The sequence below is a fragment of the Muntiacus reevesi genome, chromosome 4 (assembly GCF_963930625.1).
Source record: "Muntiacus reevesi chromosome 4, mMunRee1.1, whole genome shotgun sequence".
Lineage (NCBI taxonomy): Eukaryota > Metazoa > Chordata > Mammalia > Artiodactyla > Cervidae > Muntiacus > Muntiacus reevesi.
This window is the reverse complement of record NC_089252.1, coordinates 62,038,703-62,053,285: the sequence shown is the minus strand read 5'-3', so window position 1 is coordinate 62,053,285 and position 14,583 is coordinate 62,038,703. Positions and strand designations below refer to the sequence as shown.

Genomic DNA, 14,583 nt, shown 5'->3' with positions numbered 1-14,583 from the left:
TTGATTTTGCTGGGCATTCCTACTTGTAAATTTTCGTTTGATTTTATAATGGGTTAATGCTGGCCTTTTTTGTTTGTAAACTGATTGATTAAATTCCACGCTATTAAGTGCCTTTCTATGTTTGACCTTTAATTGTGCTCACAAGGAGGCCCCAAGTGTATCCCATATGAAATTTTCAGCCCAGTGTCTTGTCCTTTGGAATACACACAGTCAGTAGTCAGTGTATTTCACCAAGGGCAGGCCCTGCTTGCTGCTGAGCAGACAGTGGTGAGAGGAACAGACTTGGTTCCCTTCTGCTTGGAGCCGATTGTTCAGACTGGAAAAGTTAAGCAGCTAGTTACATAAATGTGTAATTACACGTTTTAATAAACACTGTAAAGGAGCACTGTGTGTTCTCAGCCTGCATGACAGTGACCTTGCGCTGTCGTCTCCCGGCTAGAGAACCAAATTCCCTTACGCTTTGTGTGTGTGTAAAATGAGAAGACTGAACTGGAAAAGGAAGCCCCACCCACACCTGTGCAAGGCCTGGAATGGAGAAGGTAATTCACTCACCCCTTGATGTCTTACCGTGGGGAGCCCCACCTAAGCTGTAAATTAATCGATAAGCTGGCAATTTGATCATATTACAGTTTTGGATTCACTGATGTAGCCCCAGTATCTGGAATGATGCTTGGGCACATAGTGTCCACACAGTAGGTATTTTTTGAATAAATGGATGAATCCAGACGCCTAGTCTTTATTTAAGGAAATGAGACTTCTCTTTTATGTTTTCCATCAGATCCATGGGGTCAGAGTTACTAACCAGGGAAAGGGTAGGTAAATAGACCATATTCGTGAGGGGTTTCCTGGCTCTTTCTTGTTGATTTTTCAGTGAAAAAAATCCAGTGAAATTCTAAAAATGCCTAGCTGATGATAACCCCTGGCTGACTGAAATTGGGGAATCTTGACGGAATACCTGCTAGACCTGCTGCTGTCCAACTTCTGCTGGATCTTCGTGTGTGTATTTTCCTTCCTCCTTGTTTTCTGTACATCTTAATTATTGATGGAGTTGACATAGTTTTTTTTTTTTTTAAAGCCCATTTCAGAATTAGATTTTATTATTCTCATTTCTGTTAATTTGTATAAACTCAGTGGGCTCCCTAGGTGGCGCTAGTGGTAAAAAACCCGCCTGCCAATGCAGGAGACATGAGAGATGTGGGTTCAGTCCCTGGGCTGGGGAGATCCCCTGGAGGAGGGCATGGCAACCCACTCCAGTGTTCTTGCCTGGAGAATCCCATGGACAGAGGAGCCTGGCGGGCTACAGGCCATGGGGTTGCAGAGTCAGACACGACTGAGTGACTTAGCACACATATGTACTTGATAGCCTAAAGTAAGTGGTTTCTGTGTTTTTGGTGTGTGTGCTGAACTAGACCTGGAATGAGTATCTCCTCATAGCAACAGTGCCATAAGTATTTGTGATTTATAATTCCAGGTAGACCCTGAGGAGGCTTTCCATCTGTCCGTGACTCTTGTGCTTTGTAAGGAAGTTTCTGACAATGGAGTATCTACTAACAATCTTTATTATTGGAGGTGGTCAGGTGCCAACTTCTGTGCCTCACACCTCTTTGAGTTCTCTGGCTCTTACATTCTTTGACCTCTTCACTTTTTTTCCTTTGTAACTTTTCTTAAAAAGTTTTTTTGTAAAAAGTTAGATTGTCTTTAGTGTTAATCATGGTATGTGTTTGAAATAAAAATTTCTGAAGCTTTGTTCCAGTGTCTGAATCTATTCACTTCCTCCTCTGTTGACAAAGCATTTTTTTCAGGGCTTTAAACTTTTTTCTGTGGGAATCATGTGATTGCCTGAGTTTAAAATTTGCCATTTTAAATTGCTTTAACTTTGCATATACCTTTTACTCCTCTTCCACTTATTTTAGAGTAACGCATTAATCAAAAATGCCAAGTGAATTCTTGAGAAACTATGAATATCATTCTTTGGCTTTTTATGTTGTGAAATAGAAATCATTGATGATTTCTCCCCTTTAGGTTAAGAAAGATTATTTGCTTACTCTTAAGGTTTTTGCCCATAAATTTATAAAGTTTTTTAAATATTAAGTTTAACTCTTGGTGATGGATGGGATGAGTTTGGCAGTATTTGGAAGGCACTTGAGTTTTGTAGGACAACATTACTATTTATATATACTTTGATAGATTGCCCTAAGAATTCTGGGAAACTATTCTGACATACAAATCAGCCTTTAGAGTGCTACTTAACAGATTTAGAGTTGCTTGTACTACAGTGAGAGTATATAGTAACGTCACTGTTCACTGTTTTCTTATGAATTGAAATGTGTATTTTATTTTCTGAAGGATGAAAACAGTGTGAATGACGTGAGAGTGGTCCCTATAAGGTCTCCTAAAGTGGTTGAGGGCAGGAAGCAGCCTCTCTTGCAGAACGATTGAAATACGCGAGGCTGAGGTCTGTAACGTGACCCGGGATGTGGTGGGCAGACTGGAAAATATGGGTGAATGATTGGGCTATGCCTAAACCACTGGGTCAGCATCTCCCACCCTGGGCACAGGAAGCTGAATTTTAACAAGCCCTCTTGGTATGTCTGAATTTATAAGATAGCATAAAATCTGAAAATTTCCTAACTATGACAGTTCTAGATCCTCGTGAGAGTTAGTTGCCTTCTCTTGGCATTTCATCCTAGGTACTTAGGAACGTACTTTCTATGAATAATTCTCCTAGACAGCCATAATACTGTTTCAGGGTACATGCCGAATCTTCACGTCAGTTTTAGTGAGGAAATTAATAGATGCTTGTTTCTGTAATTGTTAAGGCTTTGCTAATTAATCTAGTTTTAAAGCTGCGGGGCCAGTGAGAGGGCATTTCCTGCTTCCTTACTTTGATTCAGTGAAGCGGGGGCTCTTCTGTAGCTGGGCCATCGTGCTTGCCACGTTCTCATGGCGCCTCGCCTCACAGCTCCTTCTGGGCTGAGTGACTCTTGCAAATGAGGGCAAGGTGCATACACCATTCCTCCTGTGCGTTTCACTTTATGATAGGTCTGAAATGTTCTTCATGTCAGTACACAGCATCTCCATTTCTTGTGTGGGTCTCACTTTGTATAGGCCTGAAATGTTGTTCATGTCAGTACACAGCCTCTCCATTTGTTAGGACTTCGATATTCCAACGAGTGCATTGCCGTTCCTCTTCTAAGGGACCCTGGGATGGTTTCGAGTGTCTTCCAGTTACAAGCTGCAGTAAGTAACCTTGTACATACGTCATTTCATATGCAGAGAATTTAAACTTTCTGTGTGATCTTATGTGGATAATTCTTAAAGCTGTTTTCTTCTATGTTATAGAGCAAATATATTCTAAATAATCACTGTATTTTATAAATAAAACCTTGAATCCAAGGCAAAATAATTTTCTTAAGATTAGAGTCAGACAAGCTTGCATTGATACACTTATTAAGGGTGCCTTTTTTATTCTTCATTTATTTGAGTTTTCCCACTGCCTTGGATTTGTTTCATTCTAGGCAGGCTTTATAAGGACTGGCTTGTGTGGCTTACTCGTCTGAGGTTGAGAATGAAAACATCTTGATGTTGACGGGGCTCTTTTCTTTTGCTGTTTTTAGTTTTCCAATATGTTCTTGAAGTTAAAAAATGAAGAAGAGTTCTTTTTCTAGATGCAGATTTAAAAGTAACTGACATGTTAAATTGAAACTTGAATTTATTCTCTTAAAAAATTACCAAAATTACATGTTTATTGTAACGGAAAAGTAAACACTATAGGATTGTCTGTTTCTGCTTCCCCAGCCATCTGTGTGACACAGTGTCAGTGGATTGATGTTTGACCTTTCAAATCTTTAATATTTACATGCATTTTTTGTATATATTTTTAAAAGGAGCAAAATAAAATTGTACTTAATATAGTATAGTAACTTAATCTGTGTTTAGAAATATGGTTTAAAGCATTATCCGAAGACTTTAGGTAGAATTAAAAATGCAGCATATTTGTTTCAGAAATGCATTTCCACCTTGAAATATCAGTGACTTCATTCTGAGGGATTTTTAAGATATAGCCATGTGCACCCTGCATTTTTTAAGCAATTTTATGTATTTATTTATTTGGCTGCACTGGATCTTGGTTGTGGCGTGTGGGATCTTGGATCCTCATTGCAGCATGCGGTCTAGTTCCTCAACCAGGGATAGAGCCGGGGCCCCCTGCACTGGGGGCACAGTCTTAACCACTGGACCAGCAGGAAAGTCCCTGGACCCTGCATATTTTGTTGAATTACTTGTACTATGTTGAGATAGGCAGTGTGTGTGCCTACTTAATATTTGCCTTTAAAACAAACTACCTTTCTGACTTATGTTTCACAGTTGTTGGAAAGTAGATAATGTTTTTAAGGGAAGGAAGAAATACAGATACCTGCTCCCTATTTTTTTTTTTTTTTTAGCAGTGTTAAGTATTGTAATCTTTCCAGACCTCAAAAATTTTAACTTTAGTTTGTTTTACAAGTTACCTGTGAAACCAGTCTCATTGAAAACCCAAACATTAACAATAAAATAATATTCTCACTTGGCTTTCAGTTGCTTACTCAAGGCTTCACAGAGTCTAACGAAAGCAAAGTGGGTGAGCCGTGAGAAGATGAGTTTTCAGACATCTGCTGTGTTACATGCCCGCTTTTTCACACATGGCAGTGTTTTTCCATGATAGATGTTAGAGGTCAAAGAATATGCGTATTTTAAATAAATAAATACTGGGAGCTTTTCCTACCTCAGCTGTTTTTGTGTTAGCTAATTATTAGTAGTACATCTAAACATGTAAATGCATCTTTGATAGAAATAAGAGGTTTTTATTTTTGTTAGGGATGAGAGAAAAAAATGTATTGTTTTGCTTCCTTGGCAGTTGTTCTTGTGAAATGGAAGTTTGGAATGGGAGCAGTTAATCCCTTTTAGAATACACAGAGTGTTTGCTACCTCTTGGATCACACAGCTTGTGTCTTTTGTTTAAGAATAGAGGTTGCTTCTTTTTTGTATCTCCCTACATGCTTAGTGACTAAATTGCATGAACTCATTGGAGGGAACTTAAAGGTTTCATGAGTGTGACGTGCTTACTGGGTGGATGATTTATTAGTTCTTCATTCTTGTATGTGTTTCCTGCTTTAGCCTCTGCTCATTTCTGGAGGAGTGTGACTGCTGTAAGTTACTTTAATCACACACACAGCTGTCTTCTTTCTTAGTTCATTACATGAAAATGTATCATGGTCTACACGGCCTGCCACCCAATTCTTTATGTATAAATCCTTAGCAAGTCTTTTAACTTATGAGTTTCATGTATTGAATTGAATCCCAGTCCTTTAGAGTCATATACCTCTTGATATCCAGGTTTGTTTGATTCTGCAGTCTGGATACCTAGCCTCCCTCCAGAAATTAAGTTTGAATATTGAGATCTGCGTTTTCCTAGTATACTGTGTCTGTTTCTGAGTTTTGAGTAGCAAATAGTGAGGATTTGGCTAGCAGCGAATTTATTTGAAAATTTAATCAAATTGATTCAGTTCCTGAGTTTTAAGATATGAAAATTAGAACTCTGAGAGTTTAGATAGCCAGGAAATAATTGTATATGAATTTACTTTGTATGCACTGAAAAAAAAGCTATTCCCCAAAGTAAGATATTTTAAAGTCAAGATTTGGAGGAGACCTTAAAAGATCATTTCATCCAAGCAAACTAATTTTGGTCCTTTCTGAAACACACTGATCCTTCAGGTGATGCTTGGACATGGAAAGTGATGAGAAGCTGACTGTGTGATGTGTCCTTCTGGTCTATTGTTCTAAGTGGGGAGGAGGTGCAGGGCAGTTGGAACAGCCACAAGGGCCATGGGGATGGTTGAAACTTGAAAAATATAATCTGATGGGTAAAATAACTTTCTTCTGGGAAATTGATAGTAAGTGATACTAACAGGGATGTAATTAATATTTTATTCTTATTCAGTTCTCTTATATTCATTTGCCTCTCTCGCCTACAAAGTTATCATTTAAAGCTTAAGAACCTTCAAAGAAAGCAGATTACTTATTTCCTTCTTGAAAGCTTTTTTACCAACCCTCCTGCTTTGGGAGGTGTGTGCCGTTCTGCGCTTACTCACTCAGTCTGGTCGGACTCTGCGACTCCATGGACTGGAGCCCGCCAGGCTCCTCTGTCCATGGGGCTTCTCCAGGCAAGAATACTGGGGTGGGTTGCCATGCCCTTCTCCAGGGGATCTCCCTGACTCAGAGATCGAACCCAGGTCTGCTGCATTTCAGGCAGATTCTTTACCGTCTGAGCCACAGGGAAGCCCAAGAATACTGGAGTGGGTGGCCTATCCCTTCTCCAGCTGATCTTCCCCACTCAGGAATCGAACTGGGGTCTCCTGCGTTGCAGGCGGATTCTTTACCAGCCGAGCTACCAGGGAAGCCCTGGAGGAGTGTAGTGCTATGATTTTGAACAGAAACATTGTCCGTTTCCTGGTGTCCATCTTCCTCCTGCTCTGAATGACCAGTTAGGTCTTCGCCCTCTTCATCGCACCCGGCTCCTTTCTGCTCCTTGCTGGCTTTTTGGCCTCTTTCTTGACATCCTTTTCTTGCACTCGTCTCTTGCTTTGACCCTCTGACAGAGGTGCTGTGGGGCGGGGTCTCTCCAGTGGGGGTCTGTGCCTCATGAGCCGCTGTGTTCTGGACTCCTGCGTACTACCCACATGCACACTCGGTGCAGGGATCCAGGTCACACTCAGAGTTCAGACAGGCCTTTATGACATCAATCAGCTCTTCCTCAGAATCTTGGTCTGCCTTTTCAAAACCTGAGTGTCATCGTCTATCGTGTATCCCAGACCCAGGTTTGTGGAGCACAGGAGGGTCCTTGTCCACCCCGCCCCCTTCTCCTTGCACTCTGGTCTCTGTTACCTAAGATTGAGCAGATTTCCCTGAGGTGCTGCAAGTGATGGGTGGTGTCCCCGTTGTTGCCCTTACCCACAAGTGGGGGTGCACGGTGGCCCTCACGGGAGCTCTGCCGGGAGGTCTGGGGGGCCGTGGAGTGGGGGTGCATGGTGGCCCTCACGGGAGCCGTGCAGGGAGGTCTGGGGGGCTTAGAAGCTCACGTAGTGTGTTTGGGGGGAAGGGGCTTCTACCATCTGTCTCAGCCAGTGGCACAGAATCTTGTACATACTGAATTCATGATAAGTAGTTTATGAGTATTCTGTCATGTTCCTTTGAAAGTTAAGTTAGAAGTCAAGAAGCAATGTTAAAGCTAAAATTTTCTTTTAAAAATAATCTGTATAATGTATTACAGTAAATATGGTTAGTCTTTTTGTTGAGCAGAGGAGTGGAACAAAACCGTTCACAACTCAAAGGTGGACTGTCCTTAGAGGCTAAATTTTGAGGAGGCTTTTCCTTTGTAGACAAATAAAAAGTTCTTATAACTTTGGTTCTTGGTAATTTATGATTGAAAGTGATACATGTTAAGTCTGTGGACTTATTGACCATTTTACATTTAACCATAATCCAGTATCCAGTATCTAGTATAGGTGAGTTAAGTGGGTTTCTTTCTGTTTAGAATACCTAAAAGCAAAGAAAAAAAAAAAAGTGTTCTATATCGATATCTTAAGTGTTTCCCTAATCCCAATTCTCTGTAATTTCTGATTAACTTCTAATACCTGAGAGTCATTCCACTGAAATGAATATGTGTACCAGTTACTTAGTAATTTCCATGGAAGTCCAGAAAATCTTTGTCATTTCAGTTCTTTCCATGAGACTTTAAATGGTCTTCTGTGGATTAAAAAAAAAAGCCTATAAACATACTTTTAAAAGAATATAGTTAGCCGTAATATGCATTCAGTTCTTTGACAGGAAGGCCCTTTGTTACATATTTTTGGCTGTCTCAAATAACACACCTAGTAGTAGGTCCTCGGTGTATACTGACTTTATGAATGAATGAGAATAATTTCTTTTTAGGGTCCCGATGAAGAAGCTGTTGTGGATCTTGGCAAAACCAGCTCAACTGTGAACACCAAGTTTGAAAAAGAAGAACTAGAGAGTAAGTTTGTTTAAAATAAGTTTTGTTTAGCAGAATAGATTACTAATGAATGTTTGTTAGTGTCCTTTAAGTTTTACGTATTATTTGTTGAAACTGTTGTTGTTGTCATTGTAGAGCATTCATTTATAAGAGTGTTAAACACTTTTCTAAACATAGTTTAATTTTTCTAAACATAGTTTAAAGAAGAATATATAGCAAAAACCTACAGATAGAACATTTCTTGAAACATAGATATCAGAATGGTTTTCAAATTTTACTAATGGTTACCATTACTTACCTTAAAAATTGAATGCCACAATTATAAAATCAGTTAATTCTTTAATTTTTTTTTTGTAACAACGTGGGTAACTTGAATTATGAGCAAAATATAATGTGCCAAAATAATAAGCCACAGTTATCACTGGTGTCATCTAAATGTTCATTTAATAGGTCTGTTAATCAGCCTTTTAAAATACTTATAAAAACCTCAGCATAGAATTATGTAGCAAATCAGTTATTTGCCGGTCTGTTTTCCCTGAGCAGGAAGAAGTCCTGACAAATGGTGTCTTTTTTCTTTCTTTCTTTTTTCTGAAATAATTTTAAAAGTTACAGAAGACTTGCAAGGGTAGTACACGGTGCCCCCTGTATATACAGCTTTTTCTAATGTTAACATTTTATGTAAGCGTAAGTTTATGAAAATGAAATTTCCCTGTTTTTCATAATATTGACACTTTGGAAGAGTAATAGTTACTAGTAGAACATCCCATAGTATGGGTTTGTGTAATGTATTGTGACGTTATACTCTCATAGCACAGATCTCGGGTGTGTGGGCATCATAGCGCATGAGGTGGCCTCTCTCACCTGTGGACAGGTGATACCAGTATCTTACTATTGGTGATGTTAACCCTGAACACTTGCTATGGTGGTGATCATAGATATTTATGTAGATCGTAAATTTTGATAGGTTTTTTTTGGGGTCTTTTTGAGACCTACATCTTAAAAAAAAAATTATAATTTAATCTTTTCATTCCCATGTTGAGAGCTACATTTTAGGTTAAAGTCTTCAGGTGAAAGGGGCCGTTGCTTTACAAAAAGAGATAGAAAGAGGCCCAAATAAGTGTTCTGCACATTTACTTCCTGAGATGGACAAAACTCGTCTTTCAAAATTGACTTTAGATGTTTAGGCTGATGAGGGCTTCTGCAGAAAATTTCACTTACCTAGAAGCTTGATTCTGTAAATTCTGGGCCCTGGAGAGGTTAAAATTTTCAGCCATAATTTTGTTAGTTCAAATGTACAGTGACGCACGTGGTCCGTCACTTCGCTGTCATCCCTCACACAGGTGTGATCCAGAGCATGCAGAGGCCCACTTGGCTGTGGCCCTGGCTCCCTCTGCTCACCCAGGCCTGTAGCGCTTCATCCTTTGTGCGTCTCTCAATTTCACCAAGCAGTATGAGGGAGAGAGTAAGTTTGTCCCAGAGTCTCACTGAATAGGCCTTGGATGAAATACAGTTGTGATGGAGAACACAAAAGCAAACAATAAAAGCAGGAAGAATAGTAAGGCTCCATCTCCCAGTCTCTGGATTCTAGCATATTATTACTTATTTTATCTAGTCTTTCTAAATTTCAAACTCAGAATTCATTTTTGTCTTGGTGTGTAAGGCCTTCTGTGCCAAAACCCATTAGAACTAATTAGAGTAACAACTTTATAACTCACACTGCACAGTCATTCTTTCATTTCCACTTTTGGACGGTGTTCCGAAGAAAATAGTTTCACTAAAATAAAAGTGTAAGATCACTGAGTTTTATGCTTTTTTTCTCCCCATTTTTCTTAATTGCAGTATAATTCAACATAATGTAAAATTCACCATTTAAAAGTGGTTTTTTTTTTTTTAGAATATTCACTATGTTGTGCAACCATCAAACCTTTATTTACAGAATATTTTCATCATCCCCCAAAGAAACCCTCTGTAATTTTCTTTAAATAATCTTTTATTGAAGTTTAATTGACCGACAACAGTATGTTAGTTCCTGGTGTGCATCACCAGGATGTGTTTTGATGTATTGCCAAATTCAGACTGAAATTGAAGAAAGTAGGGAAAACCACTATGACCAGGTATGACCTAAATCAAATCAGGTATGAAAAACCAGGTATGACCTAAATCAAATCCCTTACGATTATACAGTGGAAGTGACAAATAGATTCAAGGAATTAGATCTGATAGACAGAGTGCCTGAAAAATTATGAATGGAGGTTCGTGACATTGTACAAACAGTGATCAAGACCATCCTCAAGGAAAAGAAACGCAAAAAGGCAAAATGATTCTTTGAGGAAGCCTTACAAATAGCTGAGAAAAGAAGAGAAGCTGAAGGTAAAGGAGAGAAGAAAAGATATTTTGAATATGAGTTCCATTTGAATGCAGAGTTCCAAAGAATAGCAGGGAGAGATAAAGAAAGCCTTCCTCAGTGATCAATGCAAAGAAATAGAGGAAAATAATAGAATGGGAAAGACTAGAGATCTCTTCAAGAAAATCAGAGATACCGAGGGAACATTTCATGCAAAGATGGGCACAATTAAGGACAGAAATGGTATGGCCCTAACAGAAGCAAAAGATATTAAGAAGAGGTGGCAAGAATACACAGAAGAACTATACAAGAAAGATCTTCATGACCCAGATAACCACGATGGTGTGATCACTCACCTAGAGCCAGACATCCTGGAATACAAAGTCAAGTAGGCCTTAGGACGCATCACTACAAACAAAGCTAGTGAAGGTGATGGAATTCCAGTTGAGCTATTTGAAATCCTGAAAGATGATACTGTGAAAGTGCTGCACTCAATATGCCAGCAAACTTGGAAAACTCAACAGTAGCCACAGGACTGGAAAGGGTCAGTTTTCATTCCAATCCCAAAGAAAGGCAATCCCAAAGAATGCTCAAACTACCACAGAATTGCACTCATCTCACACACTAGCAAAGTAATGCTCAAAATTCTCCAAACCAGACTTCAACAGTACCTGAACCATGAACTTCCTGATGCTCAAGCTGGACTTAGAAAATGTGGAGGAACCAGAGATCAAATTGCCAACATCCGTTGGATCATTGAAAAAGCACGAGAGTTCCAGAAAAACATCTACTTCTGCCCTATTGACTACGCCAAAGCCTTTGACCCTGTGGATCACAACAAGCTATAGAAAATTCTGAAAGAGGTGGGAATACCAGACCACCCAGCTGCCTCATGAGAAATCTGTATGTGGGTCAAGAAGCAACTGTTAGAACTGGACATGGAACAACAGACTGATTCCAAATCAGGAAAGCAGTGTGTCAAGGCTGTATATTGTCATCCTACTTATTTAACTTCTATGCAGAGTACATCTAAATGTACATGCTAAATGCTGGGCTGGATGAAGCACAAGCTGGGGTCAGGATTGCCAGGAGAAATATCAATCACCTCAGATATGCAGATGACACCACCTTTATGGCAGAAAGTGAAGAGGAACTGAAGAGCCCCTTGATGAAAGTGAAAGAGGAGAGGGAAAAAGTTGACTTAAAACTCAGCATTCAGAAAACTAAGGTCGTGGCATCTGGTCCCATCACTTCATGACAAATAGATGGGGAAACAATGGAAACAGTGAGATACTTTATTTTTTTGGGCTCCAAAATCACTGCAGATGGTGACTGCAGCCACGAAATTAAAAGATACTTGCTCCTTGAAAGAAAAGCTATGACCAACCTAGACAGCATATTAAAAAGCAGAGACATTACCTTGCCAACAAAAGCCCATCTAGTCAAAGCTGTGGTTTTTCCAGTACTCGTGTATGGAAGTGAGAGTTGAACTGTAAAGAAAACTGAGTGCCGAAGAGTTGATGCTTTTGAACTGTGGTGTTGGAGAAGACTCTTGAGAGTCCCTTGGACTGCAGAGAGATCCAACCAGTCAAACCTAAAGGAAATCAGCCCTGAATATTCATTGGAAGGACTGATGCTGAAGCTGAAACTAATACATTGACCACCTGATGCAAAGAACTGACTTATTTGAAAAGACCCTGATGCTGGGCAAGATTGAAGTCAGGAGGAGAAGGGGACAGCAGAGGATGAGATAGTTGGATGGCATCACCGACTTGATGGACATGAGTTTGAGTAAGCTCCTAGAGTTGGTGATGGACAGATAGCCTGGCATGCTGCAGTCCATGGGGTCTCAAAAGAGTCAGACACGATTGAGTGAACTGAACTGATTCATTACAAATTGATCACCATGGTAAGTCTAGTTACCATCTGTCATCATGCAATCATTATATTTGTATGCTTTCATTTGGGATTTTTCTGATAATTTTTTTATAATTGAACATGTGTGTCAGGCAACTCATATTCTTTTTACTCTGTGCATATTTGTAAATGACTGAGAAATCACCATGAGTATTGATTTTGGGATTACAAATAAATTTTAGTGGGTAGGCATATTTACAAATGCAGAATCCATGAATAATGAGAACTGACTACTTTAAAATCTCGTCTAAAAATAAAGATCTTGAGTTTCTTGTGTTTTTTTCTGACCATCTTACAGAAATTATTAGAAAAAGAATGCCCTGAACAATTTATATTTCAGCATTAACTATTTTTTGTTGTACATAGAGAAAACAGCTGCAGATGAGTTAAACTTGTGTTCTCCATTCCCTTCCCCCTATCACAGCTTACACAGGAACTTCATTTAAACAATTTAAGAAATCAACTTTCTGCTTCTCAGTGTTGGATATAGTGCTGTCAGCTGTCACCTGGCCTGATTCAGTTTTATTTAGTGGGCAAAGAGCAGGGACTGCCTTTCGTCACTTTTTTTAACTAAATTTTTTAATTGAAGTATAGAAGATGTCCAGTGTTGTGCCAGTCTCTGCTGTGCAGCAGAGTGACTCAGTTACACACATATGCATTCTTCTTTGGTGTATATTCTGTTCCATTATGGTTTGTGACAGGATACTGTGTTCCTTGTGATATATAGCACCTTGTTGTTCATAACTGTTTTTTGGTCCGAATACAAAACTAGGATAATACAACATCAGAAGTAGCCTTTTCTATTCTAAAAGTATATTATAACCTTATTTTATTGCTTTTTAATCCAGTCTAACAGTTTCCACCCTTTAATTGGAGTATTTGAATTGTTTACACTTAATGTATCTCTCATTAATTTGGACCTTACTAATTTGAGATTTTCAAAACTTAATAAATAATTACAACTATCCATTTGTGAATAATCATTATTAAAGCATATATCTTAAGGGCCTCTACTAAGTAGGATTGACTGTAAATGTAGATGGAAAATATTGATGTCTACATAGTATGATTTCAGGTAGGCCAAGTTCTTCTTTCTCAAAATTTCTTTTCAAACTTGCACATGAATACTTACAGAATATCTAGTATCTAGTATACTTATCAGTCGATGGTATTAGCCTTTGATGTAATATTCTATGTAGTGCTCTGTAAAATAAGAGAAGTAACAGGAGACTAGCATTGTTAATTACATGAACCTATATGTAATGCTTTTTCATCAAAGTAGAATTTGGTATTCTTTTGTTTATATCTCCTTTTTCCCTTTTTGGAAACCTAATACTGGCAATACTTGAAGATATTATAGGTTTGGTTCCAGACCACTGCAACAAAGTGAGTCACAGTAATTTTTTTGGTTTCCCACTGCTTATAAAGGTTATGTTCATGCTATCTCATAGTCTATTAAATGTGCAATAATATTGTGTCTAAAAAACAAAGTATGTGCCTTAACTTAAAAAATACTTTATTGCTACAAAATGCTAACCATCATTTAAACCTTCAACGTGTCATAATCTTTTTGTTGGCAGAGGGTTTGGACTTGATGTTGGTGGCTGCTGGCTGATCAGGGTGGTGATTGCTAAAGGCTGGGATGAATTTCTTAAAATAAGACAACAATAAAGTCTGCCACCTTGATTATTCACAAATGATTTCTCTGTACCCTGCAGTACTGTGATGGCATCTGACCCACAGTAGAATGTATTTCAAAATTAGTCAGTCTTCTCAAACCCTTTCGCTTTTATCAAATAAGTTGATGTAGTCTTCTAATTCTTCTGTTGTCATTTCAACAAGCTTCACAGCAGCTTCACTGGAGTAGATTTCATCCAAAGAAACCACTTACTTTGCTCATCAGTATGAAGCAGCTCCTCACCTTCAGTCCTATCTTCAGGCTCCACTTCTAAATCTAGCTCTTTTGCTGTTTCCACCACATCTGCAGTGACTTCTTCCACTGAAGGCTTGAGCCCCTCAAAGTCATCCAGGATGGTTGGAATCAACGTCTTTCAAAAACTCCTCTGTTAATGTTGATCCTTTGACCTCTTCCCATGAATCTTGAATGTTCCTCATGGCAGCTAGAATGATGAATCCTTTCCAGAAGATTTTGTATTGAATTGAATTTGAATTTGAATTGAATTGAATTGAATTTGCCCAGATCCATTGGAGGAATCACTATCCATGGCAGCTGTAGCCTTACAAAATATATTTCTTAAATAATAAGACTTGAAAGTTGAAATGACTCCTTGAT

The 14,583-nt window shown here is 38.8% G+C and overlaps 1 protein-coding gene across 8 annotated transcripts in view; it reads left to right on the top strand.

Moving 5' to 3' along the window:
* Positions 1-14,583, top strand: part of SLC4A7 (solute carrier family 4 member 7) — a 123,223-nt gene that overhangs the window by 29,981 nt on the left and 78,659 nt on the right. For all 8 annotated transcript variants that reach the window (XM_065932898.1, XM_065932895.1, XM_065932899.1 and 5 more), the window contains exon 2: positions 7,969-8,050. In XM_065932898.1, coding sequence (XP_065788970.1) covers positions 7,969-8,050 — 82 coding nt within the window. The remainder of the gene's footprint in view (positions 1-7,968; positions 8,051-14,583) is intronic.